Source organism: Aotus nancymaae, unplaced genomic scaffold (assembly GCF_030222135.1).
Source record: "Aotus nancymaae isolate 86718 unplaced genomic scaffold, 86718_ANA_hifiasm-v0.15.2.pri h1tg000010l, whole genome shotgun sequence".
Lineage (NCBI taxonomy): Eukaryota > Metazoa > Chordata > Mammalia > Primates > Aotidae > Aotus > Aotus nancymaae.
The window spans coordinates 15920034-15945472 of NW_026988421.1; the positions used below are offsets into that span (position 1 = coordinate 15920034).

A 25439-nucleotide genomic window follows, 5' to 3' on the forward strand; every position below is an offset into this window, starting at 1 on the left:
AAACCCATCAGTGTGCTGTATCCAGGAAACCCATCTCACATGCAAGGATACACAAAGGCTCAAAATAAAGGGATGGAGGAAGATTTACCAAGCAAATGGAGAGCAAAAAAAAGCAGGAGTTGCAATTCTCATCTCTGATAAAATAGACTTTAAAGCAACAAAGATCAAAAGAGACAAAGAAGGACATTACATAATGGTAAAAGGATCAATGCAACAAGAACAGCTAATGATCCTAAATATATATGCACCTAATACAGGAGCACCCAGATACATAAGGCAAGTTCTTAAAGACGTACAAAGAGACTTAGACTCCCACACAATAATAGTGGGAGACTTCAACACACCATTGTCAATATTAGACAGATCAACGAGACAGAAAATTAACAAGGATATCCAGGACTTGAACTCAGACCTGGAACAAGCAAACCTAATAGACATTTATAGAACTCTCCACCCCAAATCCACAGAATATACATTCTTCTCAGCACCACATCACACCTACTCTAAAATTGACCACATAATTGGAAGTAAATCACTCCTCAGCAAATGCAAAAGAATGGAAACCATAACAAACAGTCTCTCAGACCACAGTGCAATCAAGTTAGAACTCAGAATTCAGAAACCAACCCAGAACCGCACAGCTTCATGGAAAATGAACAACTTTCTCCTGAATGTTGACTGCATAAACAATGAAATGAAGGCAGAAATAAAGATGTTCTTCGAAACCAACGAGAACAAAGACACCACATACCAGAATCTCTGGGACACATTTAAAGCAGTCTCTAGAGGAAAATATAGAGCAATAAAAACCCACATGAGAAGAGAGGAGAGATCTAAAATTGACACCCTATCATCAAAATTGAAAGAGCTAGAGGAGCAAGATTAAAAAAACTCAAAACCTAGCAGAAGACAAGAAATAACTAAGATCAAAGCAGAATTGAAGGAGATAGAGACAAGAAAAATCCTACAAAAAAATCAATAAATCCAGGAGCTGTTTTTTTGAAAAGATCAACAAAATAGACAGAACACTAGCCAGATTAATAAAAAAGAAAAGAGAGAATAACCAAAATAGATGCAATAAAAAATGATAAAGGGGATATCACCACAGATTCCACAGAAATTCAAACCATCATCAGAGATTATTACAAACAACTCTATGTACATAAACTAGAAAACCTGGAAGAAATGGATAAATTCCTGGACAGTTGCCTCCTCCCAAGCCTAAACCAGGAAGAGGTCGAAACCCTGAATAGACCAATAACAAAGTCTGAAGTCGAGGCAGCAATTAAGAGCCTACCACCCAAAAAAAGCCCAGGTCCAGATGGGTTCACAGCCGAATTCTACCAGACATATAAAGAGGAACTGGTACCATTCCTTCAGAAACTATTCCAAATAATCCAAAAAGAGGAAATCCTTCCCAAATCATTTTATAAGACCAACATCATCCTGATACCAAAACCCGGCAGAGACTCAACAAGAAAAGAAAACTACAGGTCAATATCCATGATGAACATAGATGCAAAAATCTTCAATAAAATACTGGTAAGCCGATTATAACAGCACATCAAAAAGCTTATCCACCATGATCAAGTAGGATTCATCCCGGGGATGCAAGGCTGGTTCAATATACGCAAGTCTATAAAAGGAATTCACCACATAAACAGAACCAAAGACAAAAACCACATGATTCTCTCAATTGATGCAGAGAAGGCCTTTGACAAAATTCAACAGCACTTGATGCTAAAAACTCTCAATAAACTAGGTATCGACGGAACGTATCTCAAAATAATAAAAGCTATTTATGAGAAACCAACAGCCAATATCATACTGAATGGGCAAAAACTGGAAGCATTCCCTTGGAAATCTGGCACTAGACAAGGATGCCCTCTCTCACCACTCCTATTCAATATAGTACTGGAAGTTCTAGCCAGAGCAATCAGGTAAGAAAAAGAAATAAAGGGTATTCAATTAGGAAAGGAGGAAGTCAAATTGTCTCTATTTGCAGATGACATGATTGTCTATCTAGAAGACCCTATCATCTCAGCCCAAAATCTCCTGAAACTGATAAGCAACTTGAGCAAAGTCTCAGGATACAAAATCAATGTGTAAAAATCACAAGCATTCCTATACACCAATAACAGACTTAAAGAGAGCCAAATCAAGAATGAACTGCCATTCACAATTGCTACAAAGAGAATAAAATACCTAGGAATACAACTAACAAGGAACGTAAAGGACCTCTTCAAGGAGAACTACAAACCACAGCTCAACGAAATAAGAGAGGACACAAACAGATGGAGAAACATTCCATGTTCATGGTTAGGAAGAATTAATATCGTGAAAATGGCCATACTGCCCAAAGTAATTTACAGATTCAACACCATCCCCATCAAGCTATCAATGACCTTCTTCACAGAACTGGAAAAAACCACCTTAAACTTCATATGGAACCAAAAGAGAGCCCGCATAGCCAAGTCAATTCTAAGCAAAAAGAACAAAGTGGGAGGCATCACACTACTGGACATCGAACTATACTACAAGACTACAGTAATCAAAACAGCATGGTACTGGTACCAAAACAGAGATATAGACCAATGGAAAAGAACAGAGGCCTCAGAGGCAACACAACATATCTACAACCATCCGATCTTGGACAAACCTGATAAAAACAAGCAATGGGGAAAGGATTCCCTGTTTAATAAGTGGTGTTGGGAAAACTGGCTAACCATATGCAGAAAGCAGAAACTCGACCCCTTCCTGACACCTTACACTAAAATTAACTCCAGATGGATTAAAGACTTAAACATAAGACCTAACACCATAAAAACCCTAGAAGGAAACCTAGGCAAAACCATTCAGGACATAGGTGTAGGCTAGGACTTCATGACCAAAACACTAAAAGCATTGGCAATAAAAGCCAAAATAGACAAATGGGACCTAATCAAACTCCACAGCTTCTGCACAGCGAAAGAAACAGTCAATAGAGTGAATCAGCAACCAATAGAATGGGAAAAAATTTTTGCAGCCTACCCGTCTGACAAAGGGCTGATATCCAGAATTTACAACGAACTAAAACAGATTTACAAGAAAAAAACAAACAAGCCCATTCAAAAATGGGCGAAGGATATGAACAGATACTTTACAAAAGAAGACATACATGAGGCCAACAAACATATGAAAAAATGCTCATCATCACTGGTCATTAGAGAAATGCAAATCAAAACTACATTGAGATACCATCTTACGCCAGTTAGAATGGCGATCATTAAAAAATCTGGAGACAACAGATGCTGGAGAGGATGTGGAGAAATAGGAACACTTTTGCACTGTTGGTGGGAGTGTAAATTAGTTCAACCATTGTGGAAGACAGTGTGGCGATTCCTCAAGGACCTAGAAATAGAAATTCCATTTGACCCAGCAATCCCATTACTGGGTTTATATCCAAAGGATTATAAATCATTCTACTATAAGGACACATGCACACGAATGTTCATTGCAGCACAGTTTACAATAGCAAAGACCTGGAACCAACACAAATGCCCACTGATGATAGACTGGACAGGAAAAATGTGGCACATATACACCATGGAATATTATGCAGCCATCAAAAACGATGAGGTCGCGTCCTTTGTAGGGACATGGATGAACCTGGAAACCATCATTCTCAGCAAACTGACACAAGAACACAAAATCAAACGTCGCATGTTCTCACTCATAGACGGGTATTGAACAATGGGAACACATAGACACAGGGAGGGGAGCACTATACACTGGGGTCAGTTGTGGGGGAGTAGGGGGGACAGCGGGGGGTGGGGAGTTGGGGAGAGATAGCATGGGGAGAAATGCCAGATATAGGTGAAGGGGAGGAAGGCAGCAAATCACACTGCCACGTGTGCACCTATGCAACAATCTTGCATGTTTTTCACATGTACCCTGAAACCTAAAATGAAATAAAAGAAAAAAACTGAAACAAAGAGACTAAGAAAATTTCAAATTTACACAGCTAGATAAGGGCAGAGATAGAAATTACTACAAAATAGAGGTGAAAATAACAGACTGCCAGCTTTGTTAATAACAGACTACCAGGTATTAATACCTAATACAAAATAAAGGCGAAAATAACAGACTACCAGGTTTGTTTACTCTAGTGCTCCTTATACTTTTCACTACGTGGTAGCCCCATCCTAAATTATATTACCTCAGGACTACTTTTCTGAATATTAATCATTTTTCTTATTATGGTTTGGTAAATGGAGTCAGAGACATAGGAGACTTAATTACATAAGTACTTACAGATACTTTAGTATACTTTGGAAGTCTCTGATGTCCTCTCATTGCCCTATGCCTCTTTAATCTTAACAGTCTTCTGGTTGAAGGTTATTAGCTGCTATTATTTGCTAATAATGATAATTCCAAGAATATTTCAACATCTATTTTTGAAAAGGCTTGAAATAAATAAGCAATTTTTCTTCTCATTATGTTGCTTGGTTTAAGCAAGATACTAAGCTATATATAAATGTTAACAGAATAAATGAAGCTATTATGAATGATAAAAAGGTTGGCCTCACTACTGGGGCAATACGTAATAAGGATAATCAACACAAAAATATAAGGGAACCAAATGCTGGCTTGTCTACGACTAAGAAGAGATAACACTAAACAGAGAAAACAGAAAGTCCACAAATAATTCACAATTGGTGACATAATGACGCAGGTCAACTAACTTAGAAAACTGCATTTCCTGCATTATAAACGGCATAAGCACCGTGAGAGTTGCTAGGAGACCATTTCATTTATCTAGCCTTCCTCAGAGGAGTGAAAGAAGGAACAGTATGAAACTTAAGGTGGGCCCCAGTGAATTCTGCTTTACTTCCAGAGAAATAGCTTGCCCTCTGTCATCTTTTTACATGGTCCGAAAGCACAAAAACATGATGAGTTTTAAAGTACTAAACCTGGCACATTTATTTCAACAGCTGACAGGTAATTTGTTTTTTAATAGCAACACTGATAAAATCTAACAGAGTATCTCTGCTTTGTTTCTCATTTACTAGGGAAAATAACCCAAATCCTAGCTATAAGTGCTTTTGCAATGGGGTTATCTGGAAGAACAATTCTGAACACTTAAAAAATCATTAGAGAAAAAGAGGCAATCACAATAAACTTTTTTTCATAAACTCATACCAAGTAAGTAACAATATGATAAACAATTTCCAATCTTCTTAGCCCAAAGAAATGTACTGAGAATTAAAACAGCTGGTAATATCAGATAAGAGATTTGTTTTAAAATTCTGCCTTCACAGAAACTTTCCCTAAATGTTAGAAAGGAGGCCTATATTAGATGAACTTCGTACCGTAAGGTTTTTCTTCTGTTACTTTTCCTGTAGAGTCGAGTGTATCAGTAGCTTTCCCCAGTTCTCCAATAGCAATGTATCTCTAGAGGAAGGGAAACAGGGAGAAAATGGGCCATGAGGCAAAGAAAAGCTGTTATGCATGTCTTTATACAGAATTTTACTAATACTACCAGCCTAATACAAAGTAAAGGTGAAAATAACAGACGCAACTGTTTTTTTTTTTTTGATGTGTGGGAAGCAATTGTATATACTGAAGAACATTCATAAATGTCTCACACTAGCCAATATGAGAAAGAAAAACTTGATTTTATTGATAACTATGGTTTAATAATTATGACAATTATTATTGTAAACAAATTTCTCAAACCACCTTTATACTGAGAGGTTTGTTTAAGAAAAATTTTCAAGTCTATCCATGAATAGAGAGAATGGTACAATATCCCTGACCCTGTGGCCATCATAAGATTCAATAATTTTCCCACACATACAATTAAATTAATTTTAAATAAGGCAACTTAGTACTTCTTACATGAAATACTAAGACAAATCTTAGTAACTAGGTCATGCATTTAAACAAAAGCTAAATCTGTAGAAAAAGAGCAAAACTAGTATAGCAGTTAGTGCACTTAACTATTACATGTGTTTTTTTGTTTTGTTTTGTTTTTTGTTTTTTTGAGACGGAGTCTCACTCTGTTGCCCAGGCTGGAGTGCAGTGGTGCGATCTCAGCTCACTGCAACCTCCAACTCCCGGGTTCAAGCAATTTTCCTGCCTCAGCGTCTGGAGTAGCTGAGATTATAGGCGCCCACCACGATGTCCGGCTAATTTTTTGTATTTTTAGTAGAGCCAGGGTTTCACCATGTTGGCCAGTCTGGTCTCAAACTTCTGACCTCAGGTGATCTGCCCGCCTCAGCCTCCCAAAGTGCTGGGATTACAGGCGTGAGTCACCATACCCGGCCATGTATTTTCTTAATAAAGATAAATTACTATTTAAGATCTCAGGAACAAGAATCATTTCTAAGAATTGATCTTTATTCACAAGTGAAGAATAAGATAATTCTTAGTTAAGTGAGGACTGTCTTATTTCTCATCTTAGGACACACTTGTAGTTCATATTCTTTTCACTACTCTCTTTTGGTCAAATGCAAATTTTATTTGGCGTATCACATGAACTAGTGAAAAAAAGTGTAAGAACTATCTTTCCCACTGAATATAATCTGTACTTATGTGAGAGCTTTTATAAAAGAAAGCTCAAAGTACTTTGCAGAAATATAAGCTTATTAATGACAAACTTATTATGCTAGTGAAGGGACCCAAGACAAAAATGAGAAAAATATTAAAACTTCAAAATCTCATAAATATGCAGATATTTTATAACAGCTTAAGGGCCTTTGATGAAATCACCTTAATATTATATAGCTCAGATTTTTGTTAAGATAAATATAATACAGGAGGGAATATTCCACTGGCATTTGAATTAATTTCTTAAAAGTTTCATAGGTATTGACAAAAATCAGTTTTTTGTAACTAAACACAGTCTCATTGCATCAGACACCCACTCCTGCCTCTCTATTTTGAGACAATCCACCTTGATGAAGCATACCACAGGGAGAAGTACAACAATGATAACAGCACAGGCTCAGAGTCAACTGGCTGGGTTTGAACTCTGACTCCACCACAACTGATGAAGCAGATCAAGTTAGTCTTTGCTGCTGGAGCTTAATTTCCTATCTTAAAATGTGGAAAATAATAATGCCTCATAAGAAGCAAACGTTTAGAGCAACAATATCTAGCCCTGGTAAATAACAATATTACCATCATTTTTATTTTCTAAGAAAGAAGATATAGGATGATTCACACAGTAACAGTGGTTAGAGTGACTCATCTGGTTACAATGAGCTCCCACAAGGAAAGCAAAGCATCAAAATGCTTTAGGATTTTTTTGCCTTTAGAGTCTGTTTAGTTGCATAAGAAAATCACAGTGCAATCTTGCATATTGCACCTTGAATATGTCTGCACTATCTTGCTCTTCCTCAGCAAGTCTGAACTAGGAACCTTAACATGTTTCCCAAGTATGCAATGCCCATTCTAGTCTCTGGACTCTTGGTGTCCTGTGCACCTGGGCACATGCCACTTACCTGGCCTTGAACTCCCTCTCTTCTCTGAGGATCAAACCTTATTCATCTTTCAAAGCCACCCCTGAATTCATCCCAACTTCCAATTACCCACCTTAACAGCATGACTAAGAGTAGGTGCTTGATACAAAGTCCATGCATAAAAAGAAGGAAGGCCTATATCAAATCCATAAATTCAATCATGCTTCTTAAGGACTATGAATCTCCAAAGTATTCTCCTAAGTGCTAGGGAAAGATACAATACATAAGATAGAGTCCTCTCCCTCTAAGAGGTTACAGTGTAACAGGAAGACTTCAGTAAAGACAGCTACTGCAGAGGGGACTGGGTATAACGGCAACAACAGACATGTCTGGTTTATCTCACTGAGCTCTCATATCACACTGCTTAGCACAAGATGACCTATCGAGATAGTCACTGTTTTCTAAGTATATTTTATTTATCCTTACTTTCTCGAAGTATGAACTCTTAGCTAGAATTTCCCATTGCTGTTCTATTGTATTCTCTACTAGACAGAAACCGTGACATCTTAATAAAAAGTAGCTGACAGAATTATACACACGCTAGAGAAGTGCCTATATGTGTAATTCTTCACATTTCACCACAGTTTTGGACATCTAGATTTTATCTGCTAAGGCTCAACCCATTCCAGGGTCTGCAATTGTGCTGGATTCTTTTTAGGAAAGACAATATCGAAATCAACATTCTCAAATCAAATCAAGATGTTCTCAAACATTTTGTTTTCAGAACCCCTACATACACTTAAAACTTATTAAGAAACCCTGGCACACATTTTTTAAAAACAGGTTACATCTGCCTAGATTTACTGTATTAGAAATTAAAGCTGAAAAATGTTTAAAACTTCCATTAGCCATCAGAACAATGAGGTCATTGCACATCTAGTAACCTCTGAAAAACTCTACTGTGTATTTGTGGGATTGCCAGTTAAAAAAGCAAAACTGTGAAAATAGTTTCAATTTCAACAGACTCCCTGAAAGAACCTCAGGAGTCCTTAGACCACACCCTGTGAACCGATGATTGAAATCATAGCTGTTTCCTAGCTTTCCCTTGTCCTGGCATCTAATAATAATTATCCTTCAATTTAATTCAATTATCCACAAACCACTCAGAAAAATTCGATCACACAGTTAGCCTCCAGCTGAAACAAAGCCTCACCACTAAAAAGATGCTGAGATAAAAGGAAAAAGACATCGAGATGTATACATTCAACCCTAACATTTTATCTTATGGGGTCTAAAATAATTCTTTTTACTAGCTTAAATTCTACATAGAGTCTGTGCTTCAGAGTTGTTAATTCTCCGAGATGTATACTTGGGAATTGTGAGTTTTACTACTGTATTCATTACAATGTAATTCCACTGCAACAAAAGAGAGGTCCTGAAGAACATCCTATTGACCTGTGTACTCTCTGGGACTCATGGTTTCTTACATATATTATTCTACTCTCTACTTTACTCATCTTCAAGCTCCCTGAACCCCACAGTAGATATTAGCTAGACATCTCTGGCAACAAATCAACTTCTGTACTGTTTAGAAGAAAGAAAAATGTTTCTATTACAGAAAGTATACACAATCATTTCCTTGGATCTCAACTGAGGTGTGAGTTTGAAAGCTTGTGATTTAAAACTTTACAAAAAAAAGAGGGATATTACTGAGGATGTGAAAGAACATTTTTCAAAAAACCTATCAAACAAAAAACATGTGGCTTTGAATGCATTCATTAAGAAGGAACAGTTATGGCCAGGTGCAGTGGCTCATGTCTGTAATCCCAGCACTTTGGGAGGCTGAGGTGGGCGGATCATGAGGTCAGGAGTTCAAGACCAGACTGGCCAACATGGTGAAACCCCTGTCTCTATTAAAAAACACAAAAATTAGCTAGACATGGTGGCTCGTGTCTGTAATCCCAGCTACTTGGAAGGCTGAGGTAGGAGAATTGCTTGAACCGGGACACGGGAGGCGGAGGTTGCAGCGAGCCAAGATCGCACCACTGCACTCCAGCCTGGGCTACAGAGTGAGACTCTATCTCAAAAAAAAAGAGAGAAGGAACAGTTCTTTATAGTTCCTAAGTATAAGCCCTCCAAATTTTCAATACAGTATTTATGAAATATATGAATATTAATAGAGTATACAGAAAAGGTACAAACTGGATTAGCCTCTGGAGAAAACTGATTAGAAATGCTGAAATCTTAAACAGTTGGCTAAGTTTCATAGGAGCATTCTTCAAGTCAGGCTTTTGAATTCTCATAACTGGTTAACCTAAACATGTTACTGTGTTCTTGGGGAAAGTTACTGTCCTTTGACCACACCAAGGGGATACTTTATTCACTCCAATGATAACACTTGTTTAATTATTGGAGGGAGATACAAAGTTGCCTTCTGAGGAAATGCTGGCTTTGCCTGAAGGTGCCACTATGGTTTACCTGCACAGAAATATGGAAGTGCCTTTATATTTGGACATGCTAGTTAGATTCTTCGGGTTTTCATAACCTTTCCATCTGGTTTCTAAAGCATTTATAAAGTAACCAACTTTGATCAACAATATAGAAAACTAATAAAGATAGCACTCCAGGCCAGGTGCGGTGGCTCATGACTGAGGCAGGCAGATCACCTGAGGTCAGGAGTTCGAGACCAGCCTTACCAACATGGAGAAACCCCCAACTCTACTAAAAATACAAAATTATCCAGTAATCCTAGCTACTTGGGAGGCTGAACCAGAATTGCTTGAACCCGGGGAAGGGGAGGTTGTGGTAAGCCAAGATCGCGCCATCGCACTCCACCCTGGGAAACAAGAGCGAAACTCCGTCTTAAGAAAAAAGATAGCACTCCAAAACCTCAAAACCTCATCAAAATCTGTTCCTTCAAAGTACAACATCTGCTATCCAGCTTTTGCTGAATGACTGTCTCAGAGAAAGTGTAATTTAGGGAAGACAGGAAAGACTATTGCCCTCCTCTAGGTAAGCTACATTTTATACTTAGATCAACTTAGGCCAAAGGAACACATCAGCCTAACCTCTCAGAATGATTTAACCTAAGCTGTATTTTATGTAGCTCCATTTCTGCATCTGTTGTAAAGCTATTTTTGAAAATCACCATCTATCTGTCATTTAACATCCATGATTGTCAGAAACTTCTGACTTTAATGTCCAAGGAAAGTTTGTCTCTTCCTTAAAGAAATGGAATGCTTCCTTTTTCTGATGAGTGCAATATTTTGCCTACATCACCAGCAATCACAGATAGCAATGAAAAAAAAATGAAGTTAACTGTATTCAAGACTTCCAACAGAACTTGCCTGAGTAAAATTAATTTCAGGTGTCTACAGAACATGTGGCTAGAAAGCTCCAACATGCCTGGCCCTCAAGAGAGAGATTTGGGGATAGATGAAATACTTGGGAATAGTAGTAACAGTACTTAATGAGCAATTTCTGTACACAAGGCACTGTATAAAAAGCTTACATGCTTTTCACACACATTATACACATAATCCTAAATGAGCAGGCAGTGGAAAACAAACAAACAAACAAACAAAAAAGACTTGAGAAATATGATCATTGGCAGAACAAAGCTCACTCCAAGGCAGGAGAGGAAGACAATGAGGAATACAGGGTAGTGGCTCTTCTCTTAACTCTTACCCTGATCTGAATGGGAGGAAATGCAAGAAATGATTTGGGTGGTCTGATTAGCATCTAGTCTTCATAGATGGAAACAAAATAATACAATGGCCTAAAGATTTTATTTAAAAGGCCAGAATTGGCTGGGCACTGTGGCTCACGCCTGTAATCTCAGCACTTTGGGAGGCCGAGGGAGACGAATCACGAGGTCAGGAGTTCAAGACCAGCCTGGCCAACATGGTGAAACCCCATCTCTACTAAAAATACAAAAAATTAGCTGGGCATGGTGGCGGGCACTGTAATCTCAGCTACTCGGGAGGCTGAGGCAGGAGAAGCACTTGAACCCAGGAGGTGGTGGCAGTGAGCCGAGATTGTGCCACTGCACTCCAACCCAGGTGGCAGTGCAACACTCTGTCTCAAAAAAAAAAAAAAGGTCAGAATTTCACCTGGTAAGTGACAGTAGTTGTATGAAATAGCACTATGTTGAAAAAGATTCTAAGGATGTTTCTTGATTCAGCAAGAAGAAATGTCCGGCCATGTTCAATTAGCAATATCGCCAATTAGGCCTGGCTAGGGAGAGAAGAGTGTACTGTAACATGGCTGTAAGAAGAACACTGAATATCTGCCATCCTAGAACTAAATATTTCTTCATGTAACTCCATCCTACACATACGAAAGTCTGATCTTTCTAGTTGCACTGTGATGCAAATAAAAATTCATCTGTCAAAAGAGGAAGTGAAGAAAAAGTGGACATTAGATCTGGGCCAAGTTAGGAGGCTGCAGCCACCATTTTTTTTATTAAATGAAATAGAAGGAAAAATACCAAGAATACATCATATACAGGGTTAGAGTTGGATAAAGTTTGGATGTCTGTCCCCTCCAAATCTTATGTTGAAATGTAATCCCGAGTGTTGTAGGTGGGGCATAGTGGGAATTTTCTGGGTTATGAGGGTGGATCCCTCATGAATGGCTTGGTGTCCTCCCTACAGTAATGAGTTCATGAGAGATCTGGCTGTTTAAAAGAGGCTGGCACCTCTGCCTCTCTCTCTCACTCTCTCTCTCACCATGTGACATGGCCACAACTGTAAGCTTCCTGAGGCCCTCACCAGAAGCAGATACCAGCACCATGTTTCTCATACAGACTACAGGAACCATGAGCCAAATAAACCTCTTTTCTTTATAAATTACCCAGCCTTGACTATTCCTTTACAGCAACACAGACTAACACAAAGTTGTTTGATAAAATGTTGCCTTTTCATAAATATATATGTGTCTATAGGGTCATGACATAAAATAAGTCTCTTACTATGGGTCTTTGTCAAAAAAATTTTGAAAGTCACTAGATAACAAGATCTCTAAGATTCCTTCTAGTGCTTTTTAAAAAAACTAACAAAAATATGTATTAACTACTTTTTATAAAAAAAAAATCTTAAACATTAAACTCTTAATGATTTAGTTCTTTTAACATGTACATAAAATTAAAAGGATAAGAAATATAAATAGCTAACAAGACAATGATGCCTATTTTTGAAATACGAAATACCTAAGAACTAGGTTTCTATAACAAAATACGCCTGTGGTATTCTATTTATGTTATAGTCACCTGAGGATCAGTGATTTCACGGTGAGACATTCAGGTTTCATAGCTGAACAGCAAAATGGGCTGTGACAAAATTTACACCAGAGTCAATGATGTATTTACATTTTCAGTCATAATATTTCTGAAAATACATCTGGAATTTACAAGTAAAATCTTTCAATATGTAGTGTGTTGTGTTTGTGGTTTGGAGGAGGAGGGGTGAATAATGAATATCTCAATGAACTCAACATATTTTATCTAGGGAAAAAAACCCCAACCAAATTCCTTAATGTAAACATATTAACATAAAAGTGATTTGTTTATTGTAAAGATTTTAGAAAATACCAAATGTGAAAAAAATAAAAATCATCCATAATCCCATATTAAAGTAAACACTGTTCATCTTTTGGAGTTCACAAATATTAAACAACTGGCAAAACCCAGTATCAGAAACAAATTCCAAGCTCTGTGTGTCAGTATTTAAGCACAATGTACAAATTCACTGAGAAACTGTCAAACTCCTTCATTCTAATGCAATTTTTACACTCTGTAATTTTTCAACACCAACATTTCGAAGTAATTTTTCAATACCAACATTTTGAAGATTACAGAGCAAGACACATTGAAGTATTTCATTTATCAGAGGCACTAAGATTCCTTCCAACTGAATGGCACAGATTTTTATGCCATGCCAGTTGATAAGCAAAATGGGATATTACATACAATACATTCTCCAGAGCTTTTTAAAATCAATCAATCAATCTACTTATCTATCTACCTACCTATCTATCTTATTATCTATCTATCCATCTACCTACCTACCTATCTATCTATCTTACTTGTTACTTATTTATTGAGATGGAGTCTCCCTCTGTAACCCACGCTGGAGTGCAGTGGTGTGATCTTGGCTCAGTGCAACCTCCACCTCCTGGGTTCAAGCGATTCTCCTGCCTCAGCCTCCAGAGTAGCTAGTATTAAAGGCATGCATCATCACGCCTGCCAATTTTTTTTGTATTTTTAGTAGAGACAGGTTTCACCATGTTGGCCAGGCTGGTCTTAAACTCCTGACCTCAAGTGAGCTGCCTGCCTCAGCCTTCCAAAGTGCTAGGATTACAGGAATGAGCCACCACGCTTGGCCAGGGCTTTTATTTTAATAAAAGTTTACTTAAACCACTGCTATGTCAAGTGTTTTCCACAGGCCAGTATCTATAATGAGATTAAGTTAGGAAAATGAGGTTGCGTAGAAACTTATTTAGCAATTTTACATTGTCACAACATTTTAATTATATTTTACAAAAGTCATCAATCAGTCTGCAATGAACTGGAAATTGTTTTAAATAGTCTTAGACTACATTTTTTTTAAAGAAACAATTTAGACAAAATAATTTTATCAACGATTTATTTAGAGCAAGAGTTTTAAAACAAAAAGGTTATTCCAGGAACTTGATGAAATTTTTTATTACCTCTTGGCATATTAATCTTCCTTCCACATACATCTTCACTGGCACTTAGTCCCAGCACTTATGACCAGCACCTAATTGCTCATTAGGATACAGATATTATCTCTTTGAGAGGTGGAAGAGACCCCTTCTACCAGCCGTTCATAGCTTTCCAGCCTTTCCTGCCTCCAAATAACCCCTTCTCTCTATCAAGTGTCTGGAAAAATGCTTTTGGATCTATTCAAGGGTACTCTCACAGATAAACATACTTTATCATCTTAAAGAGGCCCTAGCCCTACTCTTTTCTTTAATAAACATTTTATAACCATTGAACAAAGCATGTTTTTGCTGAAAAGGGCATGGTTTACAAAATGGTATTGTTTCTATAAAAATTTCAAGGTTTAAAAAAATCTTCCACTAGAGTTTATGACCTCTAAGGCAGGATCATCTAAGAAATATGGTATTTTAAAAGTCTAAACATAATTTTGTTAAATGATGAATACTGTAGCATTGTTTCTTTAAGTCTAATTGGTTTTTCAATTCAGAATTTCCAATTTTCAGTCCCAATATTTTGAATCTCAGATATGTTTAGAGACATGATTAATACTCAGGAATGATATTCATGCAGTTTGCTCAGTTTATTTTTTATTTGATCAAAATCCAACACATGTAGGTCATTAACAACATTAAAGAAAAATAGAACTATTCTGTATTCTTACCTTGGACCCTGACAACATACTGGTCAGCATTTTTGTTCCCCTTCCAATTCCAACCACTACAAATCAAAGAAAGAAATATTATGACACTCTGTTCTGAAAAGTAGGTTTTTAAAATAGCTACATATTTTGGTCATAACTTCCCAGCTTAGGTAATGTGAAGTTGGAATGAGCATACATTTTGCAAATTTTGAGGGTTCTTATTACTCCAAACAGTTGAACTTGTCATGCAACTAAGAGATTCTGAAGAAAGGATAAGAGAAGACCTTTCTCCCCATTCTCAAAGTATTAAACTCAGTGGAAACCTCAACCCAGCCAATTAGATAATGAAGCTTTAGACAATCTCAAAGGATGCACTGGAATTTTATATGGGCACCAGTGAAAAACACATGGCACAATTAACCATGTTCAAGTGGGTATGATGAGGTCTTTTGACAGAATTCATTATTAAAGCAAAAGCCATTATCATAGCTAATGAACCATTTAAAGATGATTAGCACCCAGCAGTACACAATCAAGAAAAGAGAAACATAACAAATCAGTCTAACACAAAGGATACAAGGTAAAATGAAGGCTGAAGAATGTATTTTAACAGAGACCAAACACAAAGTACAACAATGGTCGACCTTTCTCTTACATTTCAAACATTATTCATAGGACAACACATTTCACCAGGTGAGGGTGAGGGGATTTAGTCACTTATCTTTTTGTAAGAAGGCAAATTTTTGTAAGAATTGAAGTATTTGTCATCAACAAATACAATTGTGCATAAGAACACAATATAACCACCACAATTCAGAATTATAAGAGCAAATAAGGAGTACTGATTGGCAAACTGGAAAAGTTATCTTCAATATTTATGGCAAATATCATTCAGTGAGTTTACCATGTATCAGATTCTACTCTAAATGCTCTCCTTTATTATCCCATTTAATCCTTATAACAACTTTAAAAGGTAGTATAATTACCCCTATTGACATATGAGGGAACTGAGGAATAAGAGACTAAGAACTTTGCCCAGCATCTCACAACCAGTACATGGTAGAGTTCAGATTATTCAAGCCAAATGGTCTAAGAGGAGACCCCCTTCCTTTCCATTCCCTCTGCCACCTTAAACTCATCTAGGCTTTCTTCTCACTGCCAGCCTACATCACTGCAAATTTGACTGTTCTACATCCTATCCCTTCCTCTCTCAATTCATACCACTTCATAACCATTTCTGAAACCCTATTTTTCACATTACAAAGCCCCAAAACAATTCTTAGTAGGGTCTCAGTGCTTACAGCATTGAAATCCAGCTCAAGTCCCAACTCATTCACAGTCTATTTCAACCTCCTGAAAACTTCTATGACACTCATCTGTCTTGATCCCTCTAAGTCATATAGGTCAAGGACTAAGTTAAAAAACTCTGCCTCAGTATCTTCTGAAGAGCACAATACTCTTCAAATGACAGAACTTGTAGATACTGCTGCTGATGAGGCAAACAGCAAAGATTCAATGTAATTTGATTCCATTCAAATAAATCCCCAATAAATATTTTTTTGAATAGCTGCTATGCACATAATACCAAGAGGAATACTTCTAATGGAAAAACAAGCTTGTGACACATTTCCTAACTTTGAAAAAGCTTGTAATCTCATTGGGAAAATAAAATACAGAAAACAGAAATCACAGTGCTCAAGAAATGTTGCCTAATGAGTGAACAATGCTAAATTACAATATGATAGCACATGATTAAGTGTCAAAATGAACAGAGAGAGAACAGCTGCCATAGCAGGACAAAGGTGGGAACATTCTAAATGGCTAAAGAGGCCAAAGAATGAATGCTTCATTCGAGCATTTCAGAGTTTGTGTTAGGCCTTTGAAGGATGTATAGGAACACAACAGAGAAGAGAAGCATGTTCTAAAAAAGAAATAAATTGCACAAACTCTCAGATACAAGGATAAGAACAGTAGGTTTATAGACCAAACATAGTGTGTCTTAGAAGCAGGCTGAGATGTTTGACTTTAACATGGTTGAAATACTGAACTCATGATGGTTTCTGAGCTAGTTTAGTGACCCAGAAGGATAAAATTTAAAAGAAGGCATCTTAGAGTTACCCAGTTTAATCCTCTCATTTTACACCTAAGAATAACCAAGTGCCATTGAAGTTAGGTGATTAGTGAAAGCAGAATTTTAGAAAGACTAATATGGTGGTGGCATACAGAAAAATTATCCAGCGTTGGGACCTAGCCAACCAGCAGATTTTCATTCACAGGTTAGTTCCCTAGACAGAATTTTTATTTAGCATTTTTCCCTTCAATCATTCAAAATTGTATTCAATACTTATTGTGCAGGTACAGAAATAAGTAAGATCTGGCTTCAGCTGTGATTTAACAATCTAATAGGGAGACAGATATCAACAAAAACTAAGAGGACAAAATGAAGTTTTACATTAGCAGTATAGAAGAGCAAGCAGGCAAGCTTCAAAGGCAGGAAATGGCACTTCTACAACGGAAGGCGCTAAGAGAGATGAGCAGCTTACAAAAGAAAAGTATGAGCAAAGGCACCACGTTTGAAAAGGTGTGGAGAATTTAGAGAATGGATGAATAACAGGGTTTTCCATGCACAGTCTCACAATTACTACTCTATCTCCCAAATTTTCTGTGCTCGCACAAATGTTTTCTCTGTTAAAAAAACACACACACACACACAAAAACAATTCAGGATCTCCAAACTTAATCCAACATCCCAGTATCCTATTCTCAAATCAAAAAGATAGAATTTGTTTATGAGGAGAGTCCCTCTAGGACAGGCATTGATTATATACATGTATTTCCAGCTTTCTGCAACTGGAAGTTTCTACTGCTATTTACCTAATTTGATTAACGCCCTGTAGGGTCATCTTACAAGACCTGTATCTTTCCAATTGTAGGAATCTATTTTAAGAATCCGAAACACCTGGCTCATACAGATGTGTGGGTAAAAAATAAAACTAAAAACTACCCAAAGAAAAAGTTATATCTATAAAGATATCCCTCACAAAATCAGTTCTGACAAAACTCTGGTAATAGCCACAGTGACCTCAAATAGGAAAATGGTTAATAAATTGTATTTTAGCCATATGATAGAACACTTTATAGCCATTAAAAATAAGGTTTACAGAGTCTGTCAACATGAACAATGTTTATGTCACAATGTTAAGTTAAAAAAATGGATATATAAGTACATACAGTGAAGTAGAGCTCAATTTAAAAAATAATCTGCATAGACAGGCCAGGTGTGGTCGCTCACACCTGTAATCCCAGCACTTTGAGAGGCAGAGGCGGGCAGATCACCTGAGGTCAGGAGTTCAAGACAAGCCTGACCAACATGGAGAAACCCCATCTCTACTAATAATACAAAAATTAGCCGGACATGGTGGTGCATGCCTGTAATCCCAGCTACTCGGGAGGCTGAGGCAGGAGAATCGCTTGAACCCAGGAGGCGGAGGTTGTAGTGAGCTAAGATTGTGCCATTGAACTCCAGCCTGGTCAACAAGAGCAAAACTCCATCTCAAAAAAAAAAAAATCTGCATAGACAAAAAGTTATAAAGAAATATGGCAAAAATGTTAACTGACTATTGATAAAAGGTGGAAAATGGTCATTTTTTATTTTCAACTTTCTTCTAGTTTCTAAATTTTCTCACTGTTTCTATAACCTCTAAAGTTAAAAATTTTTGAAATGGTATATAGAAAATTTATTTACATTTTAAGTGATTTATGATCAATAGGTGTATTCCTTTCCTATTGCTTTGTAACAAATTACCAATTGGGGCTCAAAACAATACAAACTTTTTATCATACAGTTGTGGAGGTGAGAAGTCTGAAACGGGGTTAACTAGGCTTAAAAGGTTGGTTTGGCTATGTTCTTCTCTGGAGGTGCTAGAGGAGAATTCTTCACTACAGCCTTCCTAGGGAACCTTTTTTTTTTTTTTTTTTCTTTTTTGCCTCTTCCAGCTTTTAGAGACTGCTCCCATTCTTTGGCTTGTGATTCCCCTTCACTCTTCAAAGCCAGCAATCACATCCCTCCAACCTCTGCTTTCATTGTCATATCTCTGACTCTCTCTTCTGCCTCCTCTTCCACTTTTAAAGAATCTTATGATTACATTGGGTCCACTTGGAAATTTCAGGATAATCTATCTTAAAGTCAGCTGATTAGCAACATCAACTCCATCTACAACCCTAATGCTCTTTATGATGTAACCTAACATATTCACGGTTATGGAAATTAGGACATGGACACTTTTAGCAGGTGATTATTTTGCCTACTACAGTATTTCTGAGAAACCTGTGAACCCTCTAGCAATTATGCTATAGAATTATAAACCTGAATTTCAGATTATAATCTTAAATTGTCAGCTAAATTCTTACTCTGTACCACTAATATTGCAAAAAAAAAAAAAAAGCAAAAACAGTCTAAAATGTTGAAAGTAAAAGTATATTTTTTTTTTCATGCAGGTCCAGTTTTATTTATTTATTTATTTTTAAAAAGGATCCTTGGCTGGGCATGTTGGCTCACAGCTGTAATCCCCGCACTTTGGGAGGCCAAGGCAGGTGGATCACTTGAGATCAGGGGTTCAAGACCACCCTGGCCAACATGGTGAAACCCTGACTCTACTAAAAATACAAAAATTAGCCAGGCATGGTGACAGTCACCTATAATCCCAGCTACTCAGGAGGCTGAGGCAAGAAAGTCACTTGAATTCAGGAGGTGGAGGTTGCAGTGAGCCAAGATCACACCACTGCACTCCAGCCTGGGTGACAGAGCAAGACTCCATCTCAAAAAAATAAATAAATAAAAATAAAAAAGACCTGTATACAGTACTTCACAGGATAAAGTATATATCTATATACTATAGGTATTTTGTAAGATATTTTTAAAAACCTTTTGACCTGGCCAAGCACAGTGGCTCACGCCTGTAATCCCAGCACTTTGGGAGGCCTAGATGGGCAGGTCACGAGGTCAGGAGTTCAAGACCAGCCTGACCAACACAGTGAAACCCCATCTCTAGTAAAATTACAAAAATTAGCCAGGCATGGTGACGTGTGCCTGTAATCCCAGCTAATCGGGAGGCTGAGGCAGGAGAATCGCTTAAACCCAAGAGGCAGATGTTGCAGTGAGCTGAGATCACGCCACTGCACTCCAGCCTGGGCCACAGAGTGTGACTGCATCTCAAAAAAAAAAAAAAACCTTTTGACTCAATTTTGGTAGCCATTATCCTGTTTTAAGATATGAAAAAACATTCAGCGAGGTTATAGGATTTTCTTAGGATGTGTACAGTTAGTAACTGAAGAAGCCAGTAGCCGGTATACAAACCCAAATATGATTAGAGTCTAGTGTTTACTTTAGCACACAATCAAAAATCAACTTCTGTTAAGTTTCCAGAACTGCTAACTTGGACAACAAACATCCCTTACTCTGTGACTGAACACCTATAATTTTTTTTTTAACAGAGATGGGGTTTCACCATGTTGGCCAGGCTGGTCTTGAACTCCTGACCTCAGGTGATCTGACCACCTTGGCCTCCCAAAGTGCTGGGATTACAGGCGTTAGCCACCACGTCTGGCCAACACCTGTAATTTTTTTAAACTTTATCTCTCCTTGGAAATCACATGTATTGGAAGAAAAATTAATACATCTGACATATGAACATGTTATATCATCATAAAAGTCCCTGTGAGATCAAATATAAAATTAAGCCTCCAACCTTAATTTACATACAAATTTCAGCCCCTTCATAATACTAAAATGGAACTTCAACAAGATCCCTTCAGCCAAGGGTGTCCAATCTTTTGGTTTTCCTGGGCCACAGTGAAAGAAGAATTGTCTTGGGCCATACATATAATACACTAACAATAGCTGATGAGCTTAAAAAAAGAAATCACACACACAAAAATCTCATGATGTTTTAAGAAAGTTCACGAATTTGTATTGGGCTGCACTAAAAGCTGTCCTGGGCCACATGCAGCCCACAGGCCAAAGATTGAACAAACTTGCCATAGGTTCAGGGTAAAAAATAAACTATTTCATTCACTGCCCTGAATATTACTATTTTCTGCATGCCAATGAAGAACCACCACTAGAAATTAACAGAATTGATCTATTCATAAACAAGCAACAGATCTTATCCTCTCTTTTCTTGTATTTGTGGTGCTATGCCTGGAAAACAGTAAATTAAAGTGGTTAGAAGCATAGGCTTCAACTTAAGGAACTCTAATCACTGGTACAAGCTACTGAAGTTCTGCGCTGGTAAGAATCATGAAGCCCTAATTTCGCCAAGAGCACAGGGCATGAGGAACAAAAGCAGGAGTGCCAGGTATCTACCATCCACAGGGGCAGACGCTTTGGAACCGAGCAGATCTGGGCTCAAATCCTGACTCTGTCACTAATTCTATGACAGTGAACATGTTACTTTATCTCTCAGGGTCTTCATTTCTTCTTCTGTAAAATGGGGATAATAATAACCTCTTATAGGTTACAATGAGAATTAAACTATATAACTTATGAATGTCCAAAACTGAAGACCTTATGTACAATAAGTACTCAATAAATTCTTGTTATCATTAGCTGGGGTTTTGTTTTGCTTGTTTGTTTTTTGGAGTGTGGTGGCACAATCACAGATTGCCACAGCCTCAACTTCCCAGGCTCCAGTGATCCTCCCACCTCAGCCTCCCAAGTAGCTGGGACTATAGGTATATGCCATCACACCCAGCTAATTTTAAAATTTTTTATAGAGATGGGGTTTCAGCATGTTGCCTAAGCTGGTCTTGGACTCCTGGGCTCAAGAAGTCTACCCACCTCAGTCTCCCAAAGTACTGGGATTACAGGCATGAGTGACTGTGCCCAGACTGATTTTTTCTATTGTACTGTATTGTATTGTACTGTACTATACTGTATGGTATTTATTTTTTGAGATGGAGTTTCGATCTTGTCGCTCAGGCTAGAGTGCAATGGTGTGACCTTGGCTCACTGCAACCTCCGCCTCCCGGGTTCAGGCAATTCTCCTGCCTCAGCCTCCTGAGTAGCTGGTGTTACAGGCATGCACAACCACACCTGGCTAATTTTTGTATTTTTAGTAGAGATGGGTTTTCACTATGTTGGCCAGGTTGGTCTTGAACTATTTGTTCTATTCTAACCTCAAGTAAAAATATTTTTGCTAACATAAATTAAATCTATAATTTTAGAAAATACAAAATCATATACAGTTTCTAATGTTCTTGAAGCATACCATTTTCTTGACCAATTTTATCCTTTTCTTTTTAATAAGCACTTATTTACTTTGGATAGCTTAGATCAAGGTTTGCTGTTGTTTGTACCTAATTTTTGCTCTAAATGAAACTGAATAAAATATAAAATACCAGAGCATGTAAAAAGATAAATATTGTTCCATAAAAGTTTGTTTCTCCTATGTGGGGAAGGGGGTACTGAGAGGGATCCCAATGTATGTAGGTAGTTCTGTGACTAAGGATGCAGTTACAGAGTAAAATATATCCTAGCCTGTGTATACACACTTTAGCAGTCCATTAAGCTGGACTTTAGAATCTCTACCAGGTGGCAAAAAAAAAAAAAAAAAGATGGAATAAAAAAGGATAAAAGACATTTTTCCCTTCGATCAATTCTACCAATTTTCCTTCACAAGCAATAAAATGGTCAACTAATATATCTCCAGCAGAAAATGACTTCCTTTCAAGAACTATAAGCTTCCCCTTCTCAAGAGAGTTATCTCAGAGATTAGACTAGAGAAAAGCAGACAAACAGAACCTTATACCTTGTCGGGAGTCCCCAAGACCAGCCCACATCCAAAGATTGATGTATACCTCAGATTGATTACAGTGATGTAGTAAGAATACTCAGCTGGACCACAAGAGGAAAAGACACAGAGCAATCTGGGCACAAGCTTCCTTATTCTCTCTCCCTCCTATGAGGGGACACTCGAGCATGCTGCTTTTTCCAACAACAAAAAAAGCAGTAACACCTGTGCAATGTTTCTCTCAGGGAAGCTCATTAGAAACTCAGTGCCCAACGTTTTTATTGGGGACTTGACAGGATAATCACTCAGGCACCCTCTCTGTCTTAGCAGTGGGACAAAATTCCAGATTCCTAAAAGGAAAGCTGGTAATCTCAGAAACATCTGAGGCACAGCCAACCAGTCTTATCAGACAGTGAAGGATGGGAACATTCCCAAATTCCAAGTTCCCAGACACCAGCCAAGGTAAAGGTGTATAAGCAGGCCTTTCTAAAGATAGCAATTTCAGGTCTGCTATGTTAACTCTTTTCTGCACAGATACAAACCTTTTCAAAGTCCCATCCACACATAAAAGTAGCTATTTCTAACAGCTTTTAAGACCTTGTGCCATTTAAGGGCTTCTTTAGAAGATGGCACTATATATATCCAGTAGATCTGAAACATTCCAACATAGACCAAAAAATAGAAGGCTTTAGTCAATCTTATCTGTTCTCAACCAGTGTTTCTTTCTAATATTAAGAGACAGTGGACATTTAACTTTCTTACTTATCTCTTACCCAGAACTCCTCGGGCTGCGCTGTCTAGAGTCCCTCCATGCCCAATTTTCAAAGTCTGCTTTTTCCTCTTGCTCCATTCTGGAGAAGGCATTCCAGCTTCTACAAGAGTAATGGGGATGAAAAGGAAGGTGATTACCAAGACAAATGAAGTAGGATCTCCATAAACTTGGGAGGAAGAGGAGATGGCATTTTCAAAACATTTTATTGCCATTTCAATAAAGGCAATAAAAAGCACTGTATAAACTTTACATGTTAAGAGACTATGACCTCATTACTAACAAAGAAAAGATTTTAAAATGGACAGTCTCTAAATTATAAAGAAACAGTATTCTAAAATTAGCTATCTATATACTAGAATTAATTCTCTAAGGAAAAAAACCCAGCATTTTTAAAAGGTGGGTAAATATCCAGGCTAACCTGCAAAAATCTAGTAAATTCTTGGTAGTGGTGGGCTGTTAATAGAATCATGAAAAAAAGTTAATCTTGATATAGAAAGATACTTTTAAAAATCCTCAATTTGGCTGGGCATGGTGGCTCACACCTGTAATCCCAGCACTTTGGGAGGCCAAGGCGGGCAGATCACAAAGTCAGGAGTTTGAGACCAACCTGGCCAATATAGTGAAACCCCATCTCTACTAAAAATACAAAAATTAGCCAGGTATAATGGCACGTGCCTGTAATTTCAACTACTCAGGAGGCTGAGACAGGAGAATCACATGAACCTGGAAGGCCGAAGTTGTGGTGAGCCAAGATCATGCCACTACACTCTAGCCTGGGTAAAGAGCGAGACTCTGTCTCAAATAAAAAAAAAAAATTTCAATTTCCATTTCTAAATCTCTACCATGGTCTTCGCTGGTATCTCCAGCTACCTAACATTGACAGTATAACTCATGCAGGGCCACTTCTAAATACACCAAATTCCCAAACTTCCTGTATTCGTGGTCTCCCTCTCCTAATCAAAACTTGCAACTCATTAAAGAAGCGAATCTCAACAAAACATTATGTGGAAAGCAGGTAAGATTAAGTTCCACCTTAACTTCGTAAGCATTCAGATTTTTTTTTCCTTTCTTTTTTTTGAGACGAAGTCTTACTCTGTCGCCCAGGCTGGAGTACAGTGGCGTGATCTCAGCTCACTGCAATCTCTGCCTCCTGGTTCAAGTGATTCTCCTGCCTCCACCTTCCAAGTAGTTGGGATTACAGGTGCCACCACCACGTCTGGCTAATTTTTGTGTTTCTAGTAGAGACGGAGTTTCACCATGTTGGCCAGGCTGATCTCGAACTCCTGACCTCAGGTGATCCAAGCATGATCCAAGCATTTAAATTTTAAAAAGAGGATGCCAGCCTGGCATATCTCATATTCCTGTTGTAAATATAAAGTGAGCCGGGCACAGTGGCTCATGCCTGTAATCCCAGCACTTTGCGAGGCCAAGATAGGAGGATCACCTGAACCCAGAAGTTCAAGATCGGCCTGGGCAACACAGGGAAACCCCATCTCTACCCAAAATAAAATTTAAAAAATTATCTGGGCATTATGGTGTGCACCTATAGTCCTATATACTTGGGAGGCTTAGGTGAGAGGACTGCTTGAGCTTGGGAGGCAGAGGTTACAGTTAAGTCAAGACTGTGCCACGGTATTCTAACCTGGGCAACAGAGCGAGATCCTGTCTCAAAAAAAAAGAAAAAAAAAGATAAAGCAAAGTAGTGTTATTTGAAAGTACTTTGGGGTTACAGAGCCAGTGCTTTCTTCTAGATAAATATAAGTCGTTTTGATAATGGCATACAACATATTGAGAGAGTACTGGCTATTAGACTTCAAGTGAGAAAGAAGAAAAAAGCAGGAAAAGCTATATTGATCCATACCTGCTCCTAAACCCATCAAACCTTCATTATCACCACTGACACCGAGCAGAAAGAAAATAAAGAAAATGAAATGAGTAGACAGAAAAGGGAAGAGGGGAAAGCAAAGCAACAGTGGAAATGCAGAAGCCAGTTTAAATGGCCAAAAGGTTATGTTGGGTGGCTTGGCCTCCCAGCAAAATTACCACTCTA

General features: G+C 37.9%; 1 protein-coding gene across 1 annotated transcript in view; it reads right to left on the reverse strand.

Moving 5' to 3' along the window:
• TRUB1 (TruB pseudouridine synthase family member 1) overlaps positions 1–25439 on the reverse strand; it is a 47016-nt gene that overhangs the window by 19152 nt on the left and 2425 nt on the right. The window contains exons 2-4 of the mRNA XM_012448030.2: positions 23391–23489; positions 14849–14904; positions 5352–5433 (exon numbers count right to left, since the gene is read on the reverse strand). Coding sequence (XP_012303453.1) covers positions 5352–5433; positions 14849–14904; positions 23391–23489 — 237 coding nt within the window. The remainder of the gene's footprint in view (positions 1–5351; positions 5434–14848; positions 14905–23390; positions 23490–25439) is intronic.